Source organism: Phaenicophaeus curvirostris, chromosome 20 (assembly GCF_032191515.1).
Source record: "Phaenicophaeus curvirostris isolate KB17595 chromosome 20, BPBGC_Pcur_1.0, whole genome shotgun sequence".
Taxonomy (NCBI): Eukaryota; Metazoa; Chordata; class Aves; order Cuculiformes; family Cuculidae; genus Phaenicophaeus; species Phaenicophaeus curvirostris.
The window spans coordinates 11,454,760-11,482,027 of record NC_091411.1 but is presented as its reverse complement, the minus strand read 5'-3'; the positions used below and the strand labels follow the sequence as shown (position 1 = coordinate 11,482,027).

General features: G+C 48.5%; 3 protein-coding genes across 4 annotated transcripts in view; 1 reads left to right on the top strand and 2 right to left on the bottom strand.

Moving 5' to 3' along the window:
* PTGS1 (prostaglandin-endoperoxide synthase 1) overlaps nucleotides 1–27,268 on the bottom strand; it is a 200,637-nt gene that overhangs the window by 20,010 nt on the left and 153,359 nt on the right. The window lies entirely within an intron of this gene.
* MRRF (mitochondrial ribosome recycling factor) lies at nucleotides 669–14,212 on the bottom strand. 2 transcript variants are annotated; one of them, XM_069873563.1, is made up of 7 exons: nucleotides 14,183–14,212; nucleotides 13,131–13,330; nucleotides 12,554–12,709; nucleotides 11,201–11,319; nucleotides 8,291–8,382; nucleotides 2,681–2,840; nucleotides 992–1,169 (listed from the first exon to the last, which is right to left on the bottom strand). In XM_069873563.1, the coding sequence occupies exons 2-7, from the start codon at nucleotides 13,303–13,305 to the stop codon at nucleotides 1,092–1,094; spliced, it is 780 nt and encodes a 259-aa protein (XP_069729664.1). In that variant the 5' UTR covers nucleotides 13,306–13,330; nucleotides 14,183–14,212; the 3' UTR covers nucleotides 992–1,091. The 2 variants fall into 2 exon arrangements, with proteins under 2 accessions (XP_069729663.1, XP_069729664.1); XM_069873562.1 differs by lacking the exon at nucleotides 2,681–2,840 and having other exon boundaries at nucleotides 669–1,169.
* RBM18 (RNA binding motif protein 18) lies at nucleotides 14,247–25,425 on the top strand. Its single transcript, XM_069873565.1, has 5 exons — nucleotides 14,247–14,418; nucleotides 20,489–20,615; nucleotides 21,851–21,937; nucleotides 23,737–23,822; nucleotides 24,799–25,425. The coding sequence occupies exons 1-5, from the start codon at nucleotides 14,312–14,314 to the stop codon at nucleotides 24,956–24,958; spliced, it is 567 nt and encodes a 188-aa protein (XP_069729666.1). The 5' UTR covers nucleotides 14,247–14,311; the 3' UTR covers nucleotides 24,959–25,425.

The window sequence follows — 27,268 nt, the reverse complement described above, 5'->3', positions numbered from 1 at the left end:
TCATTTATCACAGTAAACGCTTTGGCCAAAATACACAAAGCAGAGAAATTGTTGACATGTGAGGCCCTAGCAGAGCAAATCCTTTATCCTCCTCCCCCTCCCCACTGTGCACAAACTAACTTTTTGGGAGTTGTTTACTTAAGGACTGCAGAGCACTTGGTGCTCTTTGAACCCAAATGCCTTGGGAGCAGCGCTGGCCACCACCTTCCCTCCTCTTGCAATCGTCTGAGGCTGTGGGGATGTGTTTGCTGCTATGGGGAACTACCTGCTGGTAGTGAGGAGCTGAGCTGCAGGATGTGCTCGGGACTCTGTTCTGCTTCTACCTCCTCCGCTCCCTAAAATGTAGTACTAGTGGCTCGTGCATGTTCTGTAAGTGGTCAGGGAAGGCAGATGCAGGGTTTGGAAAGTTCCTGTGTTGCTTTTGGCCTTCTCGGTCCTGGCTGAAGCAGGCACGTGACAGCACTGGTTTCGCTTCTCTATCCACAAAGTCCTGGGGACGCAGAGCCCGTCTCCCCTGCCCTCCTTTCACCAGTCAGTGTCGAGCTCCCTGTGCCTTCCCAGTGGCCAGGCTGCAGGTAACCGCTGGACACGGGCACACGCGGCTTTTGGCACACATGAACCCAAGGGGACACACCAACCAGGAACTGGCTGTCCCAAGGTTGCTCCTCCACGTTCCATTTTGACTTTATTTAAGCAAAAATAGATGCCACAGTTCCCAGCAGGACAGCACAGGTTTCCCTTGCTGCGGTCCTCGCTTCTGCCAGGCTGCGAGGTGCTGGGATGCCAACAGGCTGGTGCAGAAGGCAGGCAGAGCAGTCGTTCCTCCTGTGCCTCAGCTTCTGCGTGGGAGCCCTCCCAGCAGCCTCTGCTCCTCCTTCCTGCTATTTTATTATTAGTCTTAGTTCAACCCGTTCTGTTGCCACCCGTATGAAGAGCAGTGAGGAGAGATTTCCCCTCTCCCCAGTACAATCCCAGGTGAGGATTCGGAGCTGCTCAGGAGGTCTGGCAGAGCTGCCCCGGTGGGGACGGCTGCTGGGGTGTGTGGCAGTCCACTCTTGTTCCAGGAGGGAGTGTGTCCGTAGGGATGGTGCTTATCCAAGCAGCTCCTTGGTCTTTGCTGCCAGCAGCTTGTCCATCTCCGCGGCGGCGCTGTCTGCCATTTGCTGGATCTGCAGCAACACAGCACAAGTTTGAGTTGCATGCTAGGTGAGGCCAGAGTTTATTCAGAAATAACTGAATCACCTCCTGACACAAAGCCTAAAGTCCTAATAAAACCCAAATTGGTGCTGGGGCAAGAACTGGCTCCTCCTGGGGGCTCCCAGCAGCCAGTGAGAGCAATCTCCCAGTGTTGCATCTGTACAGAGACAACAGGGACTGGTCCAAGGCTCTGAAAAGAGACACGCAACACAAACTCTTGGCTGAGCTTCATGAGAGACTCAGTCAGGTCCTTACTTAACAGAGTGACTTCAGGGGAAGTCAGGGTTGCAGACCTGCTGGTGGTGGCACCAGAGGAGAGAGGGCTTATCTCATTACCTCCAGCAACCTTTCCACTATTAGAACAAAACAGATAACAGCAGGAGCGCAGCCTTAGTACACGCTAAGAATTCGCATATCAAGTAACAGATCTATTCGTTTCTTTTAAAAAGAATAAACAGCGATTGTTAAAGCCCTGCCCAGGGATCTGGCCTCCCAGTAACAAGGTATGGAGATGGCAAGCATGTAAACGGGACCAAAATGGACGTGCACTGAGTTGAGCGAGTTTGGATAAAAGCTGGAGTGCATTGTGGGGTCATGCACTAGTTTTACAGGACTAAGGCTCACTCCCAAGGTCTAAGGTATAAAACAATGGCCTCTCCTCATGCTGGAAAATTTGGGTACAAGCAAGAACTTAAGACTTGAGAGGCTACCTCTACAACTGCAAAAAACCATCTGTCTGCTCTGGGAGAACTGCTTCCCAACAGGATTCAGTTACAATAGCATGGCCATTTTTCCTGCTTGCACAAACACTCTGTATATCGATGTTTATTTATGTGAGCACACAGAGAACAGTCTCGGAGCATTTGCAATGTATCTAACTTTAGCTGTTAATAAACAAACAGATAAAAAGTAATGGCCTGCCTTCAGAGGCATCAATTCAGCAAAACACTTAGGCTTGTGCCTGAGTTTATGCCCAAGTAATTGACTTTAGTGACATCTGCTCTTAGGGAATTAGGCATGTGCTTAAGTATTTTCCTGAATCGGAGCCAAAACCTCCTAACAGAGATAATCTTGCTAGCCTTTTCATTAATAACAAACTGGAGCAATCCTCATTAACACCAGCTGGCTTGCAGTGGCCAGGCACTGTGTAAATGCTGGTAAAGCTAGGGGCACGGGCATTTGGCTCCCCAAGTTCAGCTGGTTTGTGCAACACCCTTGTAGTACAAAAGCTTTCAGGGAAGACTTTTTTTCTTCCTGTGTCAGTTTACAATGTTTCATACCACAAATTTGGCTTTGAGATTAAAGCCCCAAATCTCACAAAGGAAAAGCAAATACAACAGTCATTGCTGACTCCAAAAATTCAGCCCAGAGCCACCCATTGCCCAGCTGGGTTCTCGGTGCTGGAGATTTGTCAGCAAGGGCTGGGATAAAAGCATCACTGAGCTGTGAAACACCATGATGTGGTGGGAGGAAAAAAAATTACCTGCTTTTCTAGCAGCCAGATGGTGTCTTCAGAGACTTTGCTCTTGAATTTCTTTACCTGGTTCACGCTTTTGCTTCGCACCTTTCTCAGGGCCTCTTTGGACTTGTTGGTGGACTGCTTGGCAAGCTTGGCCAGGCTCTCCCTGTGCTCTCTCGTTACCCTAGCAGCGATGGCAAAGAGAACACCGAAAGGAAGAACACTGTCATGTGCAGCACAGCAGATTTATTTTCTGTGATGGACTTTGGGTAAATGCAGTGACTCTCTCTGCTGCAGCACCTCTCCAGCTGGCTCAGAGCTGCCAGGCTGCACAGGGACACCCAAAAGTTGCCTGTGTTAAGCCAGAGCTTGCTCTGTACACTGCAGGGGCAGAAGGACTTAACAGCTCAGGGCATGTTTTTTATCCTGCTTTGGTCTACCCGAATGAACCAGCCACCTCTGCACAGCATCACGAGGGCAGCGCACCCCAGCGCAGCAAGCCTTGAGCCTGGAATGGAAAGTTCCCAGCACAGCCCTCAGCTGAGGGACTTGGACTGAACCTCACTTGGTTTATAGTTGTCACTGCGGTTCAGACTTGCTTTTTTTTTTTTTATTATTTTTTCTGCTGCCAAAGTCTCTATGGGAAAGAGGGGAAAATCCAGCTCCAAACCTGAGATGGAGCTGAGAAGTGTAATCCTGCAGAGCTGGAGGAAACCTCCATCCCTGCCTGAAACTCTGTATCATCTCCCTGGAACTGAAGAACCCAAATTACACATCTGCAAGCTACAGAGCTTATGTTTCACTCAACCTTACTCCAGGTCATCAAGACCAGGCTTTTCCACCAAGATGACGTGCAATGTGCTGTTTGACAAGAGGGTGATGCTAAACACGGCTCAGAAATGAGTGGCTCAGTACAACCACAGGTAACTCAGTCCAGAACTTTGGCTCCACCTTCCCTGTGGTCTCGGTTACTGCTCTGGTACCACAAGAAAATCCTCAATTTCCCATCCCAAACTAAAAACTGCAGGTGACGAGGGAGTCAGGCCATCTGAACAAGGCACAGGAGCAGCTGATGTGTCACTTCAGCTCTCGTAAAGCTCCAGCACCTACAGCTGACCACTGTCAACATCAACTGCTAGTGCTTAACAATAATATTTTAATTATTTTCAAACCTATTGAAGTTTCCAGACCGCCTTGAGAATGAAAAGACCCTGGTGCACTCACTGAGGCTCACTAGCAAGAGATATTGCAAAATAAACACTTCACGGAGTATTTAGAAATTGGCTGCAACAGCCTGGGTCACCAAAACACTGAGGCCAAGACTCTTCCTGCAGAGAGCTCAGGAAATCTGGGACGAGGGCTCCCAGGGCAGCACCAGCTCTGCCCCAGTGAGGGTGTGCGTTACGGGGAGCCTGTTGGAGCCTGACCAGCCCTCCCCGAGCCTGCACTCAGCCTGGCGAGTCGCACACGTGCCAATACCTTCCCTTGGCAGCCAGGTCGCTCGCAGCCGACGTCTGCAGAGGCGCTGGCCTCTCGCCAGTTATCTTTATTTCACAGTGAAAGATGGAATATGCTTCCCAGAACCCATTAGCAATTACAGGAATTTGGGATTGCTAGAAAAGCCCACGGACCTAGACAGCAGCAACCCAGCCCCAGCATCCAGGGTGCCCCTTGCACACACGCCCAGGGCCTCCCAGCCTGCCCAGCACCAGGGAACTGCACACATGGCAAGAGGCTTCTCGTCAGCACGAGCTCGAGCCTGGACTGAACACCTAATTAGAAGTGAGCAGGGTCACTTGTGGTTTCCTCTGCATCCCAATATCGATGCCTTCAGGGCTTCTCACGTTCGATCTCCCCAGCCACAGGTCCTGCGGCACACGTGAAACCAGCAAAGCTGCCTCAGAGAGGTCTGGTGAGGGGAGATTCTCAAGCAGATTTTAGAGGGACAGGGAGTCCGTCCTGGCTGCTAAAACTGGAGGAAAGAGCTGGAAATCTCTCACCTCCTGCTGGGTGGCGAGGGGAGTCGATCCGCAGCAGGGCTGCCTTGGCCGTGGGAGACCCAGCTCGCTGTCAGCTATTTGCCTCCCCGCACCCGCTCGGCTTTTGAGAGTCGTGCTGAGGGTATCACTCGCCTGCTTGGGGCTGCTGAGCCTTTAAGGAAATGTTTTTGTTTATGCAGCCCTGCCAGATTTCCTATGCTTCTTGGCACGGGGTCACAGCCTTCATGCCTCCTTGTCTGTCTTTATTAACACCAATTTCTTTTTATCACCGTGCAGCGCTGTGGAGTTTCTCAGTGGGTTTTATGTTCCAGCCAGGCTGTGTGTAAATTCTCAGCAATGCTACCAACAATGCCAGAAACGGACACTTTTTCAAGCAGATGCTGTTTCTGGTTAAGGAATCCATCAACACGAGCCAGGCCCTTGGTTTCTGAGGACAGTTGTTTTAATCCTGCCCCTAGATCTGGGATTTTCAAGCTGTTCTTAGATATGTTTTCTTTTCTATCTAGTAACCATTGCCTCCATCCCCTTTTTAAAGCCAAAAAGAAGGTGGGAAGGGGTGCCAAAAGTGGGGAATGGGGACAAGGTCCCCATCTGTCACCCCTTCTGCCCTTCCCTGCAGCTGGAGGAGCCGTGGGCTCAAATCCTGCCGTTCCCCCAGGGAGAGTCCTGCCCTACCGGGACGGAGCCTGGGGACTGACACGCCAGGGTGTTCAGAAACACACGTGGGTAACATCTTCTCTTTTTCTGCTTCCCACTGCAGTTTAAGCGCTGCGCCCCTCGGATGCTCCTCTCCCTGCAGACCCGCAGCCGGCACAGCACAGGCCACATCTCACCTCCAACACGAGACGTGTATGTGGGTAAGAGCAATTTTTGTATCTCAAATGCTAGGAATTTCCTGTGAGCGAGAGGGATCGGTTAAAGGAAAGCAGGCTTAACTAAATACTCTGCATGCATAATTGCAGATAAACACAGGGTGCGATGTATATTGCTCAATAAAAAGCATGCAGGAGACTTTGGGTGAGGAGTGACTCGCAGCAACCCAGCTCAGTAACAGCTTTGAGGTTTTTTTACAATGAATTTTTTTGAGTCCTTTCTCCCCATTGTAGGTGCCTTTGCATATTTCTTAAAGGGCAAAGGAAAAAAAAGCTCACAATGAGTCATTAAACTTTCAAATGAGTCATCTGGCTTTCAGTAAAGCATGTGTAAAAATATTACTGATTTACAAACAATATCCAGTGCAACACAATGGGTCCAAAAAAGATGAATCTAAAAATGAGGCAATACCATAAAAGACACAAGGTCAGGTCAAATTCGGCCAAGGGATCAACCAATACAAATGTTCCCATGGCTGGTTTTCTTTCTTTCTTTTTTTTTTTTTCTTTTTAAACCCTCAGAGAATACTTTTTATACAAATAAATATTGCCTATGCAGGGCTAGCAACACAAACAAGCGAATGCCTTGGGGAGTAGAGGGGATCCTAGCAGGAAGCAGAAGTAAACACGAACGAAAGGAGTGTATTTTTTCTGTTAAAACTGCAATGCAAAAACTAAACTAAAAGAATAAATACTGAAAAGTAAACTCCATTTTAAAATATGCAGTTGAAACACTCTCAAGTGCTGAAATGAAGCTGGGCCTGCACAAGGCATAATACAACTTGTGTGCATCCATGATAGGTCAGGCTAAAAAGTGTTTTCAATACAGACAAGGACAATTCAGGCTTGATTTTTACTTTTATCATGCACCCCTTTGTGAAACAATCCACCTCTGCGGAAACTGTATGGTCTCTTAATTTCTGATGTGTTCGCTTGTTTTGCACACCTGCTGTAATTCTGGCAATTCCACCACATCTGCCTGTTGCATATTCTTTCATAAACACCTTTCAAGCCAGGAAAATTAAAAACTTTAGAAAATTTGAAAAAGCAATTCAGGGTTATGATAGCGATATAATATTTGACCTTCATGGTCCCTTCCAACCCAAACCATTCTATGATATTAAAGAGAGGCCTTCAGGAGAATTTGATTATTTCCACCCTGCTCTGTATTAGAAGGTTTTAAAAGGCTGAAATGGTCTGCTTGCCCTTTGGATGAGGGGATGGAACTCTGAGTGAGCCTGTCCTGTTACTAAAGAGGTCCCTTCCAACCCAAACTATTCCATGATCCTATAAAAAGGGGCTGAGCAAATGGGACTGGAGGTGCCCCCAAACAAGGACCTGCAGGGCACATCTCCCAGGCCAAAAACCTCTTTAACTCAGGACTCCCTGATCTGACAACCAGCTGAGGGAAAGAGGCCAGAAGCAGCAAACCTTACAGAGCAGAGGAACAAGGGAGCACACCAGGCTGATCTTCCCTGAGGAGAGAAGACCAGTTTTTATTCTGCAGCACCACAAAAGATAGCAACACACTACACATTTGTTTAAAAAAACCCAGCATTTTTTTCTTAAAGATTGGGATTTGCAGTTTTGGAGTTTCCTCCCCTGCAATTCATATTCAAGGATGACCCAAGTGCCCATTAACAATCAAACCACTGTGCAGCAACCTGGGAGCCTCAGCAATTATGAAGATAATGGTGCCCTCCTCCTCCTCTGCCTCCTCTCCTGAGGAATGGGGGAAGGGCGGGGAGCACAGGGAAAAGAAAATCAGCAAATAGAACGATAATGTCATTCCCTCTCTCTGACAGCAACGGAAAGCTGCAATTAGACTTCTCTGATCAAAATGCTAGATAAAATTCCACAGAATTTCTGAAGTAGACCTAAAGTGTGAGAAATATTTGGTTCATCTTTATGGAGAAGTCACCTGCTTGTAAAATGCAGCACATGTGCAAGGTGTCTGTGCACAGAGCCGCCACCACCCTTTGTGGGAGGTGTTTGCAGCACCCCATGTTGGGCGATCATGTATATCTGCATCTGCCCTGGGTATTTAGAGGGCTCCATCACTGCAGGACCTGAGCACCCAGAGGAACTCATGAATCTTCCTTGCTCCACCCAAAGCTGAGTCGAGGAGCGCTGCTGCCACGTTGCAGGCTGTGTCTAGTGAGCTGTGCTGGGAGGTCTCGCTCCGTGCACGGTCCTGCCTCATCCCAGGGACTGAATGCACGGTGGGAAAACTCGCCACACTCCCAGAGAGCACCCCTCTAGTTTCATCTGAAAGGAATCCCTTTCACAGGCAGAGACCAAAGCACGCTAAGCAGGGATCGTTGGAATCGCTTCAAAAGCGATCCAAGCAGAAGCCCTGATGTAGTGGTACCTCCTGTCTTTTCCAAGGAGGGGAGATATTTGTGATGGGAGTGATGCTCAGGAGCAGCCTGCTTATTAAGGCAATACAGCTTCAAAAGCCTTTGGCTGACCCTTGAAAAATGCTGCAGCCAGCTAGGACCAACTTTCCTCTGCAAGGGGAAGATTAAAGAACAGTTAAGTCCAGCCAACAAACGCCAAAATGTGGTGACATTGCTCAGACGCTTGGAAGTTTCCACCAGATGCTTGTAGGGACTCAGATCTTTTTCTGAACCTGAACTGTCTGGAAAGGAGCTGCATCACAACGTTACAGCAGTTGTGCGTGTTTACTCTCTGAAGGGTGTTCAGTGCCCCTATCCTGTTATCCTGTGCAATGATGAACTTAGGCAGCCATCAATACTCACTTAGGAATTGGCACCCGAATTATTGTCCCATCCGTTTCTGGGTTCAGGTTCATGCCGCTCTCCCTTATAGCCTTTGCAGCCGCAGCTGTGCTCTGTAAAGCAGATCAAAAGGTAAAGGGAATTAGGAAATAATCATTCCCATATGCCAGAACTCTGTCAATAGTTGGCAATCCATCTCCACAGAACATGGAAACATTTACTTCTGTTACCAGTAAGATCAGGAAGTTACATTGGTGCGGAGAGCTTTGATCAAACCGAATGGGAAACTACGGCCGTGTTCGGAATTGGGGTAGAGGGGCACGAAGAGGGGGAGAGGGGAAGGGAAGCAACAACAAAAGAAAACTCTTTTGCTTCTTTGAAACTATTTGAATGGTTTGAGGCAACAGAGAGTGAAACCGCAATAAATTCCCAAGGCATAGTCTGACTGTGGCAAAAGAGATGAAAGATTCTGAGCTCTTAAAAATTCCAGTTGAATGTTTCCCACTAGAAATCACACAGTGCCAATTTAGAAACGCTAACTAACTTAACCGCTTCAGCACTACAACCTGACCACACTACAGCAGCGCAGTAGCAGTTGGCTGAGAAACTGCGCCTGTGCCCAGCTCTGTTTATTTTACAGCTTATTACTTAGGACTAACTTCTCTGAACTCCACTGCCACTGGCTGACGACGTTCTGCTCTGCTTAAAGGGTGGGGTGTGCAGCTTTGCCTGGTAACTGCAGTGTGATTGAAGGCTTCCTTCCCCGTCCCAGGGTGCTGATGTACCTTCAGGCTTTGTGGTTAAATCAGAGCTTTGCTGGGAGCTCTCACAGAGCTCTGGCCAGGTTGCTTCATTCTTGATGTTGACGATAAGACCGAGTGAGTCTGTACTCCTGTGGCACTCGTGTGGCATTTCCATTTCTGATACTCTTTCCCACCACTAACTTCAGCTCCAGGCTGCTGCAGTAGATTGGATTTATAAAGTTCAGCTTTTGCCAACTAAGGCACAAACTAAAGCTCTGATATTTGTTTAGGTCTCTGATGGGTGATGTCACTGAGCAAAATGCTCTGCTAGTGTTTTGTAAGACGTAACTGCTGTCCTCTAGAACACAACGAGGGCAGAGAAAATGTAACCAAGATGATCTCAGCATGCCAGGAACATAAACATATTAGTCTATAGACAGCGCTTGCTCTGTAGGAAGGAAATGCTCAGTAGAAGCTGTGTTGTTTAACATACGTATGGGAGAAGACAGAGGAAGGGGAAAACATTGCAATGTTGCCCCCAGCCTCTTGCAGCCCATGCAATAAATAGCCATGCTTAAAATCATAGTCTTGTTTAGTTTCATAACTCCCAGCAAACAGAATATGGTCCTGCAAGTTGTTTTCTATGACTTCAGGTATTTTTACCTGCTTTTTAATACCATGAAGTACTGACTACATCCTGTAAATCATGACATTCTGAACATGTCTGTAATGGCTTTAAAGAGTTCATCCTATCCGTGGAACAGTTACAGTATAAAGCAACTGCATCAAGAGAAACAGTTCTAGCTCTGGCTGTAATGAAAAATGGCCCTTTGGCTTAGAAAGCAAAAGCAGGCAATGCTGTACAGAGTGATATTTAATTTCTCACATGCCCATTTCTCAGCCTGAACTCCGGCTTGGGCACGGGCTACAGAGTGACTTCCCCGTCCCTCTCAGCTCTGGCGCGCTGAGGGACCTCGGTGCACTCGCTGATGAGGGGCCTCCCTCCTTCAAAGCCATTATATGTGCTGGATGCACTTTAAGAAACACTTAGGCATCAAGTGCCTTACACTGACCTCCTCTGAGACTTTGCTGACTTAATTAATTGGGGAAAGCCTTTGCAAAATAAATAGAGATAAGCTTTGGCAAACCTCCAGACCCAGAGCAGGATGAATAGCTGACCTCGTGCTCGTTACAGCTCCTGTCTGCGTGGCTGCCTGGCTTTATCGGCGTGAGCCACTGCAGGGGACCACTGCTGCTTGAGTGTGAGGTGGGATTCAGATTTGCTGCCTCATTTAGGGGCAAGTCTAACTAAGGCTTCTGCAGAAAATTAAGGGAAGCTGGCTCTCCCAGAGGGCAAGTCCAAGCACCTAGTGTGGGTTCTGACCTGCAGGAGCTGCTGAGGAAGGAGCTTGCCAGCCTCAGCCCTGTGAAGCACAAGCTTCGTCCTCACAGGGAGGCTTTTCAGGTGCTCGTAGGCTACATCATCAGCTTCTTCCATGAGCTCTCGGGGACTGCCACCAGCCCTGGTGGTAAGTAAGCAAGTTTTAGAGGAGTTTGATGAAGTTTGAGCACACAGACTATTCCAGCTCCACATCTGGTTCTGTGCACGGCCATGTCTTCATAAGGAACTGAAATGACATAAACGCAACAGGGCAGATGCAGCATCTCCTCCACGTGTGTAATTGAGGTGAGCCAGATGACAGTGTGAGTGCGTTCAAAACTACTGGGTGCTGTAAAAGCAAAGGAAATGACAAGACCTGGCAGGGCAGTGAATCCAGGCATCTGCTTTGCAACACGCTCAGCACAGCGCCACTTTTCCACCCAGCACTTAAGAGATCCAACTGACAGGAAGCAGGTCCCCAAAGCAAATCCACACTGTAGCATTTATTGGATGTCACCCTGAGAGCAATCCAGCCTGATGGGCAGCATGCAACTCTCCCCTAATCCTGCGCCACTGCACACGAGATGCTCCGTGTGCCAGGCAGGGCTGGAGAGCCACTTGCCCCACGCAGTCTGCAGCAAAACACTCTTCTGTTCCATCTGCTGCAACGCGACACACAGCCCAGCCAGCCTCTCAGCCCTGCCAGGTTTCACTGGTTTTGTCTAAACGTTCCTTTGCTCAGCATCAACCTGTTTGTTCCCATGGTAATTCCTTACCCTCGCGATGCCTTCAGTAATGTGTCCTTACCTCTGGAAAATCGGTCATGTTCACTATAATGAGCTGCGGTGACTTCTGTGAGATCTGCCCCAGCTGGTTCAGTGGAAACTTTCCGTCTTTTGTCATCACGATTATGTGATCAAGGGCCCCTCAAGAGAACCAAACACAGAGGAGTTTCAGTATGATACAGCAGTTCACAGCAATGCCGAAGAAAAAACACCCATGCAGCGTCCCACTTCCCTTCTGGTATGCAAAATATAGATGTTATAAAAGAAAAAAAGCCATGTTTATTCAGAATTCAGGTGCTGTTTGTGTTCATGCATCCCCTGTGGTATTTGCAAGCTAAATATGTCAACCCTACTCTCAAACACAAAAACATAAAAACAACTCTTGTTTGTTTTTGTTACTAGAATAAGAAAACTAAGCAAGATTGTTAAGAATTAAAAGGAAATTGTTATTTTTTAATTCTTAAAACTCAAAGAAAATCAAAATGTTGTCATAAAACCCAAGACAGCTATTGTCTTTAACTTAGCAGCATTCTCTAAAAGCCTTCCTTTTTTTTTCCAGGTCCCAAGTGGAGGTGTTGTAGGCTGCCTGATTTAAAGCATTCAGTTTCTGTCTGAGCTACTCTTAATCTGCTCTCTAGTTTCTGCTGCAAAATGTTAACAGTCCAAAAGGCACATGGGACAAGAGGTACTTTATCAGTGCAATTAAAAAAAAATACCTGTGGCTAAAATAAATAGTTAAGAGACTGAGTTACGCCTTCCAACTGCATTAAAGCCTGAAGTGCCCCTGCCAGAGCTGGGGTGGTGAATGATTCAAATTTGATCGTTGTTTAATGTTAAATTTTATCCCTGAAACTTGATACTACTTACAAATACTTATGTTCAGAGTGTTACAGTAACTGTAGCTTAGTCAAACATATTCGCAGTTCTTCCTAAATCACAAAATTCACTAAGTGAACAAGTCTTGTAATGGGCACTAACCACAAAGACGTGCAGCAAAAGAAAGTTTGTATATGCCAGACACCAGCCTGATGGCAATTTCCAAAGGGCTAATTTAATGGCAATTGGATTTTTCCTGCCCTACTGCACCATTAGCTGACAACCTGCTTCTTCATCACATCTGCAAACAGTTCAGTTAGACACTTTTGACATCTCCCACTTACAAAAGCTATTTTCAGGAAGCTATTAACAAAAATGGACTCTTCCTGGTCAAGCTCAGGGTGAAGAAAGCCTTTAGTCGGGGATGTCAAGGTTGTAGTAACTGGGTACCCAGCAAATAATGCAATAAAAAGAAAATAAATTTTGATCAAATCAGAGTTCTCTGGGACCACTATCCTTATGTACACGCAATAAAGCATCATATAAGAAAGTTACCAACCTGGTGAGGTTCTAACACTGAGATTTCTGCTGAAATCTTCTTTCAGAGCTTCTATCACTGCCTGCATGTCTTCATTGGTTTCCTCCAAATTGATTATATCCTCAACTAGGGCGGCACTGATATTCACTTTGGCTGGAGCCTGCCCTTTACCTTTAGCTGTAGATTATACATAAAATTAGTTGTTCCATTAGAAAGTAGAGAGTAAATTAAAACCATTGTTATGTTCAGAATTGAGTCTAAGATAAACCAAAGTGACTGTATTTTTTAATGAGTAAACAGCCCAGCATTTGATCACTTAAGCCAAAATGTATTTGTAGGTCCCGCTGCATGCGGTGACTCCAGCCTGGACTGTGGTGATTGCTCTCTCCTGCCCCAGCCCAACAGCAGCTCAGTGCAATTCCTCTCTTGGGGAAGGGTCGGGGTTTCCTGCAACACCATCAGGCAAAACAGCTCCTCCAGAGCCATGTTCTGCCTAAGTCAGATCAACGCTGGTCCAGGAGAGAAAAGGAATAAGAAAAGAAATTCCAATGACATACTGAGGGGTTGCAAATATGAGGCAGAAGGCCGCCACCGTTACCTTTTTTGGTAGCCAGCTGCCTGGTCAGCAGCACCAGCGGGACACGCTGCCCACAGCCACCCAGGAGCGAAGCGGGGCAGCCTGTGGGAGCCTGCGGCAGCTCCCGTACTGCAGCAGACGAGGAACGGTAAAGCAGGGAAGGCACATGACGGACACATCGTAGTGCCGTTGCCATCGTTTACGGCTCTTCTCTAACCCACCTGGAAAAGACAAAAGGTAGGGGGTCCACTCAGCGTGCTAAAAAGAAGGATTGAGGCCAGAGTGGCGGTGGTCAGCGGAAGGTGGTGGGTCAGCAGCGGGCTTGAGTGCCTCGCCGTGACCAAGTGGCAGCCAGCCCGCACCCACGGTGCCGGCATATCCTCTGCACGTCATCCTGAGGGGGCTGGGATGCCAGCACCGCATCTGCTGGGCAGGAACGGCAGGGAAGAGCACCTGCTGTTCGCACCTCGGTGCAGGGGCAGTGCTGATTTCGGACACACGAGACCCCAAACCACCCAAATTCACAGGATTTGTTTCAGCTGGGACACCGGGGGGACCAGGCTCTCCTCACATTCCTAGCCACGGACCCTCCTCTGCTGCTTCAGAGGCACCATCGCTGCCCCCGAGCGGCTGTGGGGACCCACGGGGTCCGGTCCCTCGGGTCGCCGCTGGGTCCCCGGACCCAACACGTGCGCCGAGGCCACGCCCCCTCGAGGCCACGCCCCTCCCCTATGCCCCGCCCACCGCATTAGACCCCGTTAACACCCACGCACTCGGAGGCGCGAAGCCCCGCCCACCGAACATTTATAAAGCCCCGCCCCCCGCGCGAGGCCCCGCCCCTGCGCCCCCGTCCTCCCTCAGTGTGAGGCCGCGCCCCCTCGACAAGGCCCCGCCCTCCCGTGAGCACAGGCGCCTCGCTAGGCCCCGTCCCCTGCCCCCTCCCCAGGACGCCCCGCCCGCCCCGCTGCCCCCGGTGCCCCGCGCAGGCCCGGGCTGCCCCGCCCGCCGGGATGGGGACCGGGAGCGGCGGAGCACGAGGGGGAGCGGGAAGCCGCCCCCTCCGCCCCGCTCACCGTCGCGCAGCCCCCACGCCTTCCGGGTGACGTCACCAGCCTGCGCCGCGCGTGACGTCATCGCCCCGCGCCCGGGGCGGGGCGAGGCCCTCGGGGAATGGCGGGTGCGGCGTCACGGTGAGCGCGGCCATGGAGCCGGGGCGCCAGACGCTGGAGAACGCCTCCATCCTCTCCGAGGGCGCCCTGCAGGACGGGCACCGCCTCTGGATCGGCAACCTCGACCCCAAGATCACCGAGTGAGTCCGCCCTGCGCGCCGTAACGCGCGCACACCCGCCCCGCGGCCCTTCCGCTGCCCCCGCCGGCGGCCCCGCCTCCCTCGCTGCCTCCCCCGCGGCCCTGCCTCTCCCGGTGGCCCCCTCGGCTGCCCCGCGGCCCCTTCCTTGGTCCCCGCCTCTGCCCCGGTGTCCCCTCCTCCCCAGCACCTTCGCCTCTCCCGGAGCCGCCCTCCCGCCTCCCCCGGTTCTTCCCCGCCGGCCCCGCCTCCCCTGGTTCCCCCTTCTGCCTCCCTCGGTGTAACCCCTGGGCGCTGTACCTCTCCCGGTACCCCCTCTCCCCTTTTCCCAGTGTCCCCCTCTCCCCCGGTCCCCCCGCAACGTGTCCGCCTCCCTCGGGGCCTCATTCCCCCTCACCCTGGCAATGCCGCCCCTGCTCGCTGCTCCATCCTTAAGGACCTCCAGCTCCCCCTCCCCAGTTACGCTCCACAACCGCCGTACTCCTTCCCCAGCCCCCTCAGTGGGGCCGTACCTGCCCCCCCGTGCAGCCTCTCCCTCCCCAGTCCCCTCCTGCCCCCAAGGCCTGGGCCCCAGCTCCCAGTGCTGCCTGCTTTCCAGTGCCAGCGTGTAGGAAGGGTGACAGGTTGGGGTTCCCCAAGCGCAGGAGGCTGTTGTAGCACCCCAGTTCTTGCCTCTGCCCTGCAGCGAGGTGTGGTGGTTACTGACTCCAGTGGATTTGCTGCTCCTGGCTCCCCCGGCGCTGTGTGGGCAGCCCTGCATCTGCTTGGTGCTATGGCCTGAAGCGTGGGGGGTTGTGGGGCTGCGCTGCCCCCAAAAACCAGGGGGCTCAGGGTCAGGCGCTTAACTATCACCTACAGCCATCCCCTGAGCTCTCCCTCGGGCTGGAAGCCCATGGCTTGGAAACATCTTTGTGTTCTAGGCTAGGGAAATGTTTGAATTTTAGGTTTGAGGGTTTTGGGGTGATCAAGGGACTTGTTATTTTGCTGGTGTCAGCAGTGGGTTGTAGGTTGGACAGAGAAGAGCTGCTCCCTCCAGTGATTGAGTGGTAACAAGTAACAGAGTGGTAACGAGGCAGGACACGGTGTGACTGGATGCTTGTTGTGGATAAATCAAATGTACCTGTCTGCATTTTACGTTCTCTCCAGACTACAGATAATTGTTTTCTGAGCAAACATATTTGAACAGCTAAATTGTCAAAGAAACACAACTTGCTGTCCAATATTTCGATTGTCTGCTGAGAAATCAGTAGGTTGTATTAAAAAAAAACCTCACCCAAACCAAAACAATTTGAGATTTATGCACTTCTAAGAAACAAGCATTTTTGATTAACTATTGTACACGTCTGTCATGGAATACTTTTTCTTCCTGCTGCTTTTTGTGTGTGTGCAGGTGCTAGGTTTCTGTTCTAAATGTGGTTCATCTTAACAGAGCAGATTTCTAATAGCCTCTAAATGGAATCATTAATGCATTGTGCTTTTCAGCCATTCAGCTTTGGGTGGTTTCTGCATTAATTACCATTTTTAACCCACAGCTACCTTACTCTGGTTTGTCCACATTCACTGACCATGTAAAATTGGATATAGGGGTTCTTGAGTGTGGTGTTTGCTGCATCCTTAAAGGTTCGGAAAACTGGGTTAATGTGAGAGGACAGATAGAGGGTGTTTGTAAATGCATTAGGCCCTCACTTCCCAGGATGATCGTTAGTGGTGTTTTTTAAAGGCTCTTTCAGTCTAGGTTGTTCCTCTGAATCTAGGCCAGCCAAGTAAGAGCTTTATATGGCAAAATCTACTGGTTTTATAGCTTGAGTTAAATGAGTTTTCTGGGTTTCAGTTGTTTGTTTGGTTTTTTTTGCATGAGCAGGCTGTTCCTTTTCAAATAACCTGTTGCAGCTGCATGAATTCATCAGCCTGGGCCTGGGGCACAGCTGCCCAGGTTCCCTTGGTGCTGGGGGCTGTGTCTCGAGCAGTGTCGTGGCTGTGGGGAAGGGGCTGGAGTGCTTCTGTGCTGCTAAATATTTACAGTTTGCCAGTGATGAGTGACAGTGCTCTTGGCTTATTCCAGGCTTTATCATTCTGTGTCTTTCTTTTGGTTTTGCTTTAGAAATGGCTGTTCTTTCCTACAAACTATATTATAATCTCCATTTCCTTGTGAATAAAAAAGAGGAGGTTTCTTTTAACACCCGCAGTAGAGAGAAAGAGTGTGATTACGTGTCAGGTCAGTAAGTTTCTGTAAATCATCTCGACCCTTACTTTCTTATCCTCTGGGCTTTCTTCTCTGCCCGTAGTGGCTCATCTGTATTATCCCTGATGAGGTTACTAATCATATGGCTAAAACAACGCACCTTGCAAACTAAATAGCTGTTTCTTAATTTGCTGCTTTTGTCTGATTTTTAAAGGGTTGCCTCTGCAATTTCCATGTCAGATTTGTTTAAGATGTAGTAAAGTTGATTGAGTTGTTAGCAGGGTTAATAACTGGTTGTGACTTTCTCGAGCAGAAATGAGTACAGAAAGTCTTAAATTAATCCAAGACTTCCATTTTGACAGCAACCTATAGCTGCAATCAAGCACTAGGGAGTTAATAGGTAGCGTACACGTTTGAACACAAGCTGCAGTAATAGGAGTTTGTAAATGTAGGGCTGCCCACAAATTGCAGGCTGTAAGTTGATCGCTTACAAGAGGCTGTTGCACGTGCTGAGTGACTGTGACTGCAGTGGGAGCTTCAAGGGACACTGAACCCTGATGTGCCCTGCGTACTGGGGTATGGTGAGTCCTCTGGTGGACATTCCTCCTTACTGGTAGTGTTTGCTTGGGTGATTTCTTTTATCTGGCATCCTTAGAGGATTCTTCTGCCTGGGGAAGAAGATAGCATAAGGAGTCTGCTGAGTGTGTTCTTAGCAGCTGGAAGGAGGTGAGCTGCTGCTGTAGGACCACACAGCTGTTTTTAACGTCAGATGATGTCTTCAGGCACTCCTCGTGCTCTGGGATCCTGCTGTGGGACCTGCCAGGGCCATGCACAAGGGGCGCAGCAGATGGGTTGGTTCTGGGTTTGATATCAGCAAGCAAGGAAGCTGTGGAGTCCCCTCGCTTTCACCGTGACCTCAGCAGTTTGTCCCCTGTCTGCTCAGTGGGGCAGGGAATGTACTGTGGCACAGCCATTTGTTCACATCGCCTCCCAGCGCTCCCGTCCTGGGCAGGGGGACAGGGACAACATGTACTTTAGTTGTCTCCCATGTGGCAAGTGGAGTAGAACTGCCTCCTCTGCCCATTCTGTTTGTAAAGCCTTTTGAGACTTCTCAGCATTTTGGACTGACAAAAATTTCTTTTCCAGCTCTACAATTGCCCATTATCTAGTTTCCAGTCAGCTTTGAATGATCATTCATTTTCGTCAGGTATGAAATAGCGGGTGTCGAACTTCCGTGGCTGTTCAGCCACTTGTCTACGATCCCATCTTGATGAGTCTCACCTAGAAAACAATGTGTGCATAAGTTGTTGTTACAGACTCCTGCTGACTCCCAGTGGGGCAAGATTCTTCGCAATAATAGGTTTCACATGTGGCCCGGTCCCTTCGCGGTATCCTTGGGACAGCATTGTTCAGAGGAAGCCTTGCCTGCGTTTGAATAGCACTCGGGGTGCCAGGAGGAAGAGTGGAGGAAAAGGAAATGGGGGAGCTGCTGGTTTGTCTCGCATTCACATCAGATGACAGGAAGTGGAAACTGAGGTTGGCTGCGGCGATCGGTCGGGCCACATCTGTGCGAGTCACTTCCAAGCTCTGGATAATGCAAGTCGTTGCCGTAGTAAAGCTTTCTACATGTTCTCACTACTTAGTTTTTTAAGGTTTTCCATGACAAACCTTCCTTCAGTACTGATTCCTCTTGGCTTGGAGAACTACTTGTCCAGTTACTGTTAATGCCTCACTGTATTTACAATAACAAATGATAAGCACAGCCTGAAACTTGTAGTTATACAAGGCTAGAGTTCTGCACTGTTCCATGGAGAGCTGGTGACCTGCAGTTGTAAACATGGCATGCATGGCTGGAAAATAGCATTTGCATCATCTACAATCCAAAGGTTATAAAATAGATTGCATCAATTGCTTCTAGACTTGTAATGACATTTGTTTTGAAGTAACAACTACCACTTTCTGCTACCATCGTTGCCTTCCACTGCCTCAAGTAGTTGCCAAAAGGGGAACAGTGTTCTAGTGGTGAGGACTGTATTTTCATGCTGCTGAAACTGCAAGTGCTGTTTGTAGCAGATGTTTGCAGCAAAAGGCTTGAGGTGTGTTTCTGTATTTTGGGGGCTCTGAAAGTTCAGCCTGTGGAGTTTTATGTGCGCGTGTCCCCAGAGTTAGTGTTTTCACTTCTAGGTCTGTGGCTGCTTGGTAGTTTGAGGTGTAGTGGTGAAACTGGGCTGCTGTGTAATCAGCTCCTTTTTCTTGCCTGCTCTTGCTTTTCTATCTCCCTTGCCTTCTGACTGAGGGTTTGTAGGCCTCTTGGAAGACCATGGTGCTTCATCTGTATTCCAAAGGATGTAGGAAGCCTTCCATAGTCAATTACAATGTGTTTATTCCCCTGGGAGATAACTTGGCCCTTCTGCGCTCTCATCTGAACACTTGCTGCACCTTCACCTCTTTAAAAGTGCATATCCTGAATGTCCACTCTGACCCATCCTGTGAGATGACTCACATTCCTGGAACTTCTTGCCAGGCTCCTGAAGCTAACAAAGGGCTATGGTCCTTTTCAAACATCCTATCGGGCTTTATTAGGAAAAATGCTGCCTGCCCTTCCCATCTGGACTGTCCCTAAAGCGGCCTGGTGCGCTTGGCTGTCTTGGGCCACTACTCATTGGTTGTGTCTGGACTTGAGAGGTTTCATCCAGTGCCTGGTGCTCCTTCTGCACATTGAGTTCTCCTCGTAGGCTTTAGAACACCGAGTGTTGTCTTACAAGCTGAGAAGTTGGCTTAGGCTACGTGTCTTTCTAACGAACGAAGGAGAAGATGTATCCTGACTAAAACACGCCGACTAAACTCTTAGTCAATTTGCTAACTCGAGGGATGGGGCCCAGCAGTGAAATAGTAGCAAGTGTCATTTTCCTTCCAGGTCAGCTAGTGGTGTTAAACACTTTTATCCAGGGAACCAGAAAAGCTGCAGAGGACTTTGAGGATTAGATGTGGCCTGTGTAACAAATGTGCTCCTTATTTTAAGTTGCTCAGTGCCCTAGATAGTAAGCAGACAGATTTACTTTAGCTTTTCCCAGTTTTATTGAAAACATCGCTCTCCCCGCTGGATGGCAGGAAGAGAATTGGCTAAATAAGTGCCTGACTTGCGTGTACATGTCGCTGAGGAGCTGTCTGAGCCAGAAGCACTGGCACGTTTGGCCTGGATGATAGCGAGGTCTGTCTGGTGCCTTTATTTTTGCCTAGTCTATTGTCAATTCCTGGTTGCAGTTAGTTCTGCTTATTCTGTCTTCCTGCATCCCCAGCTCTGCCCGGCAAGGGGGAGAGTGGCTGCGTTTGTGTCCCTGTCAGTGCACTGGTACTGCGTGTAGGGAAGGGATGGGACCGGTGGTGCTTGTACAGGGAGAGGGAGGGCAGCAGGAGCAGCAGGGATCCTGAGGTGCTGTGGGCTAGGACTGCTTGAGCAGGGAGGGGAGCACAGGGAATGGGGCTTCAGGCAGTCACATCAGGGCTAGGGAGCAGAAGACACTGTGTTTATGCTTGAAGGTAGCTGTGATTTAGAGAGGCAGGAGGCAGAACCCTCCCAGGCCTCTTGGAAGCCATTGTGTAATTGTCCAAAAGCCACCTATTTCTGGATTTTCCACGTGCCCTTCTGCTGGCAACACTGGGAGGAGGGCCTTGTGCCTTGAGATTTTAGAGCAGTTGCTGGAGATGCAGCTCAGAGCTTTGGATGCCGAGGGGTTGCAGGACAGGGTGCTCACCTCTGCAGATATTTAGGAATACTGAACTGCTGCTGTTACCGAGTGCAAAATGTGTGTTTGTGTCTATGGGTTCCTCTCTGTCTCCTCACTTTCAACATGGTGAAAGGTGTCAATAAATGTCTTTTCTCCCCTTTAGATACCACCTCCTCAAACTCCTTCAGAAGTTTGGCAAAGTGAAGCAATTTGACTTTCTCTTTCACAAGTCTGGGGCTCTGGAGGGGCAGCCAAGGGGTTACTGCTTTGTAAACTTTGAGACCAAACAGGTATGTTACTTTTATCTAAAATTCTGATTTAAATGACCGGCTTCTTTCCCCATCGTTTTTTACATTAATATAAAGCTGAAACAGGAAGAGATAAATTACATACCTTGTCTGCACAAACCCCTACGGACTCTAACAGTTCCACTCTGTGACAGCTACTCTGTGACCACTCCTGGAAGTAGCAATGGTGATTTCCTTTCTCCTCCACTGTCTTTTCCTGACTCCTGCTTTCTAGTGCTAATCAGAAAGGACCAGCTCTTTGGTCTGCTTTTGTTGTAAGCTCCTGGAGTTAGAAGGTGGAGATCCACACAGAGCCTTGGATCAGCCTGTCAGACCACCTGAAATCCAGACCTGCTCTGAAGTCCTCCCAGTTTTGCTTTTGTCTTTACACGTGCACAAACAGCAATTTGTGTGATGCTGCCAGTTGTACAACATGACGTGTCTGCAGCGTCCTAGAGTCAGCTGCCCCTGGCTGTCCATTTGGGGTTTTAGCTCTTGTTACAAATCAGAATCTCAAGTCATGCTTGCCTAAAACATCAGTTTTACTTATTTTGTCATAATTCTGCTAGAATTGTTTAAAAGTTAGGAAGAGCAGCTTGTTTGGAGATTACTTGTGGTTGTCTGACGTCATCTTTGTGCTGTGCAGTTGCCGGTAAGGATGTCAGAAGAGCCCTGACACAGTGTATTAGCTCTGGAAAATTATTCATTGCCAGGTGGAACAGCATTGCAATGTAAATTTTCAGCTGCTGTGAATCAAGTTTTATGGAAGCGTCCCAAAACTGAGCTTCCACTGCTGAGCCTGTAACAGGATCAAGTGGATTATGTTCCCAATGCGCATGAGCAGGATCTGGGGTAAGCAGAGATGGGTGTTAATGAGACGTGTAATCACTGTAACAAGCTATGGTATTTTCTAGAGTGACTCCTGTGCATAAACCTCCATCAGAAATGCTGTTCCAGTGGCCTCTGTGCTTGGTATTTCCCAAACTCATTATTTTCCCCATTTCCTCCCCAAAAACAAGAGAGAGAATAAATCAATAAAGCTGGTGAAAATCTAGTTACTCAGATATTGGGGTGTCTCCTAAAGATATTCCTGGTTTGGGATACAATGGGATAAACTTTCTTTGCTGTCAGTTAGCTGTACTTAGGGAAGACTGGTTAACAAAACAAAAATGCTTTTTACGTCTGAGTCGGTTTTGACTGAAGACTTGGTTTGTTTATTGAACTGTCTTCCTGTGCAGGAAGCAGAGAAGGCGATCCAGTGTCTCAATGGGAAGCTGGCCCTTTCCAAGAAACTGGTGGTGCGGTGGGCACACGCACAAGTCAAGGTAAGCTGTTTATTTACTAGGAATTGCTTTTAATTAGCAGAATTGAAAAACTTTAAGAAACAATTCTTCCTAAGGCTGCCGTAGCCTGGCAAGATCATCTCAATCGGTTGTAGGAAATAACTCCAATAGAAATTATTTTAACAAACTCCCCCTTCTCCCGTTTGTCTAAACTACGCTGGATTAGCTGTGGGTAGGAACAGGCCCTGCAACCTGGTGTCCATTGTAAGGGAGTTTCTGATCAAAGCAGTGCAGACAGATAACTTCTATAAATGTCCAAGTTTTTGAGTGACTGGCTGAAAGTCTGAGCCCCCTCTGTGGTTTTGCTCCCTTTTTGGATAGGAGATGCATGGAAATTCCCTATTACCAAGTGCTTTGTTCCACTTCTGAAAGCAGTTATGTGACAGCAGCTCTAATTAATTCTGACTAAAGTCACGTAAAGCAGCACGTTTGACATCTAAGCTAAATATACTTTTATTGCTTGCTGTGTCACTTAAGACATCAAGTTTTTAATATTAACTTGGTCAATACCTTCTGGAACATCCTTGTTTTAATTCTTTTAAGGTCTTGTCTTGTTCCTCCTTCAGTTATTTACTGTCTGGTATTTGATAAAGCAATTTATTTTGAATAATTTTCTCTACAGATAAATGGATTTGGGGGAAGGCAAAGGGGAGCTGCTTCTTGCTGTTTTCCTTTGGGTAGTTTGTTTTTAGCATGTGTTGATGATCCTACAAACCACTTTCTACCCTCTCTTATCAAGTATACTAGCACATCTGTTTTGGATGCTAAAAAATACACAAAATGGGTATCTTCATTAAAGGAGACCATGTTGGTTTAATTATTGGCTTTGAGGGCTCCAGGTTCTTGTCAGCACATCTAAGCTTGTGTAAATGCAGTCTCCATTTTCCTTAGCTCCGTAGCTACCAGAGTGCCATGTGCTTCCGGCTGCCTGCAGAATGATCAGGCCATAAAAGGAGTTTTGGCCAGAGGAGCGAGTGGCTGCTGGGCTGGGAGTTCAGCGGGTGGCTCTGCGCTTGGCTGGCCGGGCTATGGTGAAGAACACGCATAAATAATCAGTTTAGTTTGCGTGGCGTTTTCTCATCTGTGAATGGAAAGATTTAACACCACAAAACTTTGGCTTATTGTAACAAGTGTTTATTTGAGACTATACCAGCACCGTGCTCGTGTTAAGATGAGTGGCCAAGGCTTAGCAGACACTGTGAGTTTGAGCAGGTCTGCTGAGAAACAAACCTGACTTTGTGCCAAGCGAAATAAGGAAGCAGAACACTGCAAATAGTTCAGGAGGCCCATTGCCCGCAGAGATGACAGACGCACAAGCTGCTTTCTACAGAAGGGAGGTGGTTCCTGACTGGTCTTTTTTTGTGTTTTTGTTTTTCTTTTCTCCTAGCGCAGCACAATTCTGTGCAGTCCTGTGCTTGGGTTACCTTCTGACTCTGAACAGCGTCTGTTTAAAGAGCGTAGCGAGGCAGTACAGTTGTTACCTTAAGATTTCCTGTCTTTGCTTCGTGCCTTATATAGAGAGGAGCAAGAAGTGACAGGACAGGAGAAGGTCTAGGGATCCATAAAGCAATGCACAGTTCAGCATCAGAGCCTACGTTCTGTGTTGGTACTAAACAAATATTACGGCTGGGATTTGTTTCACTTTGGCCACCAAAATCATTCCTAGCAAAAACTTCACAAAATCTAAGGTACTGTTAGTCCAACTTTAAAGCGTATCTGTGGGAAAATGTTTCCTTGTTCATTTTTCCAGCTGACTTCAGTCCTTGGTCTCTTGTTTGCAGAGATATGATCACAACAAGAACGAGAAGATCCTGCCAATCAGTCTGGAGCCATCTTCCAGCACGGAGCCACCCCAGTCCAACCTGAGGTAGGAGATGGGGTGGGTGAGGGGTGACCAAACGGTGGGAGCAGCAGGCAAGTTAGGGTGGGTAGATCTTCTCTTTGGGGTGCGATTAAACTCTTCAGCCTCTCCACTTAGCTAAAGCACATAGTGGTGCTTTGCTAATTCACAGTGTGGTTGAAAGGATGTGTGGTTTTACTGTGTTCTGTCAGTGGAACCCTATGAGGAACCAGGACTGGGGATTTTCCTTCATCTAACATGAGCTTGGAATTCAGAAGTAACGCTATAGGAAGTGATGAACAGGGAGGCTTGAGTTATGCCGATCGTTAGCTGCGTCAGTGGCACAAAGGGCTTGTTTTAGTGAGGTTGGATACTGCGAGAAGCCACAGCAGACAAAGGAGCATTCCTCGGTCTGTTCCTGATGGAGGACAGTCAATAACACAAATCCTAGGAATTTGAGGTGTAACTTGGGATAGTTTCTCCCTTTGGGATAAACCCTGCTAATGCTGAAATAATGTTTCTTCCTGACCTAATTAGAGGCTGGGGTTTTCCCATCCCAAGCGGTCTTGTAACTGGGAGGAAGTCTGGCTTTCATTTCTCTGCTGTTTCCAGCAGCCTCGTTTGAGCTGCGCTCTGCTGCACATGCTCAGACCTCTTTAAATGACATCATTTCACATGAAATAGGAAGCCTTGTTGTGTGCTTGTCTTGCTCGGTGTCCTCAAGAAAGTGCTGAGTAGGTGCCAGGACGGTTATTTTGTGGTGCTATGATACAGCTTGGAGGACCTTTCCTAAGCAAATCCGTGCTAAGGATTGAGATGAAATAGTGTGGGCTTTGAGCAGTAGATTCCCACCCCCCAGCTTCATGCTGCTTGTGAATGCAGTGATGAAGGCTGCCTAGCATGTGACTAAATATTCGCTTGTCAACAAAATCTCTGGATTGCTGTAGTCTTGATTCCGTGCTAAGATCAAGCTCAGTTTCTCTTTTGCTTTTCCTCTTTCCAGCGTCAGCGCAAAAATTAAGGCCATTGAAGCCAAGTTGAAAATGATGGCAGAAAACCCGGATGCGGAATACGCTGCAGCACCTGTTTATTCTTACTTCAAACCGCCCGATAAGAAAAGGACTACTCCTTATTCCAGAGCAGCCTGGAAATCTAGAAGATGATGCTTATGAATGGATAATGGTAGCAAGAAACACTGCTTTGTATACCTGGAGTCCTCCAATGCTTTTGTACTTTGTAGAGTGAGAAGGATGCTGCCACCCGCGCACACCCCACCGCACGCGGCACAGTGTTCGTAACGCCTCGGGGGGCGGCTGAGCGCCGTGCGCTGCCCAGGCAGCCTCACAGCTGAGCGCTGTTCAGAGAAGTAGGTTCCCTTCAAAGCCTCTGATGAACACGCAGACAACCTCTCGTTAGTGTGCATTCATTAGCAAGATTAGAAACAGTAACCAGTGTATGGAGTTAAGCACATCCAAAAATACTCCATTTAACTGATTACTTTTTAAAGTATTTTTGAACAAAAAGTATTCCAATTTGTGTTTTTAATGGAGGGGGAGCACTTGGTTTTGATTAATGTTCTGTAGTTACCATGGAAAACTTTTTCATCTCAATAAAACTCATTTTAAATAGATTCTGCAACACTTTTAGTAACTGTGCATGCAATATTTGATATGCACCAAAGCAAATTGATTTTGCATTTTGATTTACAAGCGTTCAGGTATCGCCTTAAGTCACGAGGCGCAGGCATTTTCAGGGTGGTTTAGGCTGTAGGGCTGTCTCTGCCTGTAGGAGTTGGTGTGTTTACACACACTGAGGCCTGCGCTGTGCCGTAAGCTCCGAGCGTGGCAGTGGCACATCTGATGTTCGTGTTCAGTAATCCCCTTCAGTGGCAGCTTGTCATAAACCAGATGTGACAGCGTGAGAACAACAGCAGCCTCCGAGACATCTGTCAAGCACATGCCCTCGGCGTTTGCCCGCTGGCCAGCCCAGCTTCTGGCTCCTCCTGGCTGCCAAATGGTTGCCTTTCGGCACAATGCGGCACAAGACGTGGGGACAGAGTGATTCTGCTGGATTGCCCGCACCAGGTGCTTCATTTACGAGTCTGGATGGTGTTTCACTTAAACTATTTGGTCTGCAGCACATTTTTTCTCCCTAAATGTTATCTGCAAAATAGAAATCTGAGGAAAAAACTTTGTCTGGCAGCGTTTTCTCCTTAGTACACGTGGAGCTGTGACTGTGTGTGTGAGGGGGAGGTTGGAGAATGGGTGCGCTCGGGTCTTGGAGATCCTGTTCTGGTTTTGCCTATGTCTGCTTGCTCTAGTCCGGTCAGTGCTGAATCTTCACCTTGTTGGTCGCTCTTGAGTTGCTTCCCCAACAGTGGACTCAGATAAGGGGAGGAAAAGGGTTTTTAAAGAGCCCTTGGGCTCTGTATGCAGCTGTTGCTCACTGGCTCAGCAAAGCAAGGTTTGTATTCCTGGAGCGGCGCGCCTACCTCTGAGCAGAGCATCTGGAATGGAGCTGTGCATGTGTGTGATGGGTGGATTGTGAAAAGCCTGGATTGTTCAAAAGTAGGTCTCGTGCTGTTATGTGTGTGCGTTCTAGGTTTTGGGTACTAGTAAAGACAGAAGCAATACCAGGGGTGTGCACCCCATCAATGTCAGTCACACTTGTTTATTTTCCTCTGTGAACAACCTGTGTTTTGTTCTTGCGTGGTCTAACATTTGTGGGCCTCCAGATCAGTCTCTGTGCTATTTAGATCATTCTATTTCTATTAGGAACTTGGAAAATAAGTAGATTTGCGTTGGGCATGTAGTTGCGTTCCTGACAGAAACTTCCTTTGGTATTTATTTGTATTTAAATGCGATTTGTTGACATTCTTATGGCTCTAAATAAACATCTAAAATGCATGTTTTCCTCCAGGAAAGTGCAGGCGGCGAGCCGGAAGTGAGGGTGGTAAATGCCTGGCATCAGCCGAAGTCCACTGATACAAATCTGGGGACAATAGCACCAGTCTTTTTTGTATTCATTTTTTTGCGCTGCCACGGTCGCTAACAGAAGCGCCTTGTCTGTCCTTGGGCCAGACTCAGACCTGGGGGAGCTTTATTGCAGGTCAGGGTTTGTGCTGGTCATTCCCTCGTGCTGCCTGCGCTTCCCAGGAACGCTGCGGCTTCCCCAAGGCCCCGGTGGCGACAGAACCAGTCTGGGTTTGCTGTGCTAACCCTGCAGCAAGGAGGAGGTAAATGCTCAGCAACGCTTTTTCCTGAGTGTCGGCTCTGGGGTTGCATCTTAACTCTTATAAAACAGGTTTGAAAAGCACCGGGAAGAGCGGCATCGCTTTGGTGGAGGACGCGCCTGGCTCTGAAGCCGTAAGTACGGAGCTGGTGGTGGGAAGGGGAGCTGAGCTTGGCTCCCGGCTTCCCTGGGGAGGAGTCTGGGCTGTTGTTCCCCCCTGCTCCTGTCCCGCGAGGGCTCTG

Coding starts and splice junctions, on each gene's coding strand:
- MRRF (XM_069873562.1), bottom strand. CDS start 13,305: ATGGCAACGGCACTACGATGTGTCCGTCATGTGCCTTCCCTGCTTTAC. Junction 12,710..13,130: donor GCAGCTGGCTACCAAAAAAG/GTAACGGTGGCG, acceptor TATAATCTACAG/CTAAAGGTAAAGGGCAGGCT. Junction 1,170..8,290: donor ATTCGGGTGCCAATTCCTAA/GTGAGTATTGAT, acceptor GTGTTGCTGCAG/ATCCAGCAAATGGCAGACAG.
- RBM18 (XM_069873565.1), top strand. CDS start 14,312: ATGGAGCCGGGGCGCCAGACGCTGGAGAACGCCTCCATCCTCTCCGAG. Junction 20,616..21,850: donor TAAACTTTGAGACCAAACAG/GTATGTTACTTT, acceptor CTTCCTGTGCAG/GAAGCAGAGAAGGCGATCCA. Junction 21,938..23,736: donor GGGCACACGCACAAGTCAAG/GTAAGCTGTTTA, acceptor TCTTGTTTGCAG/AGATATGATCACAACAAGAA.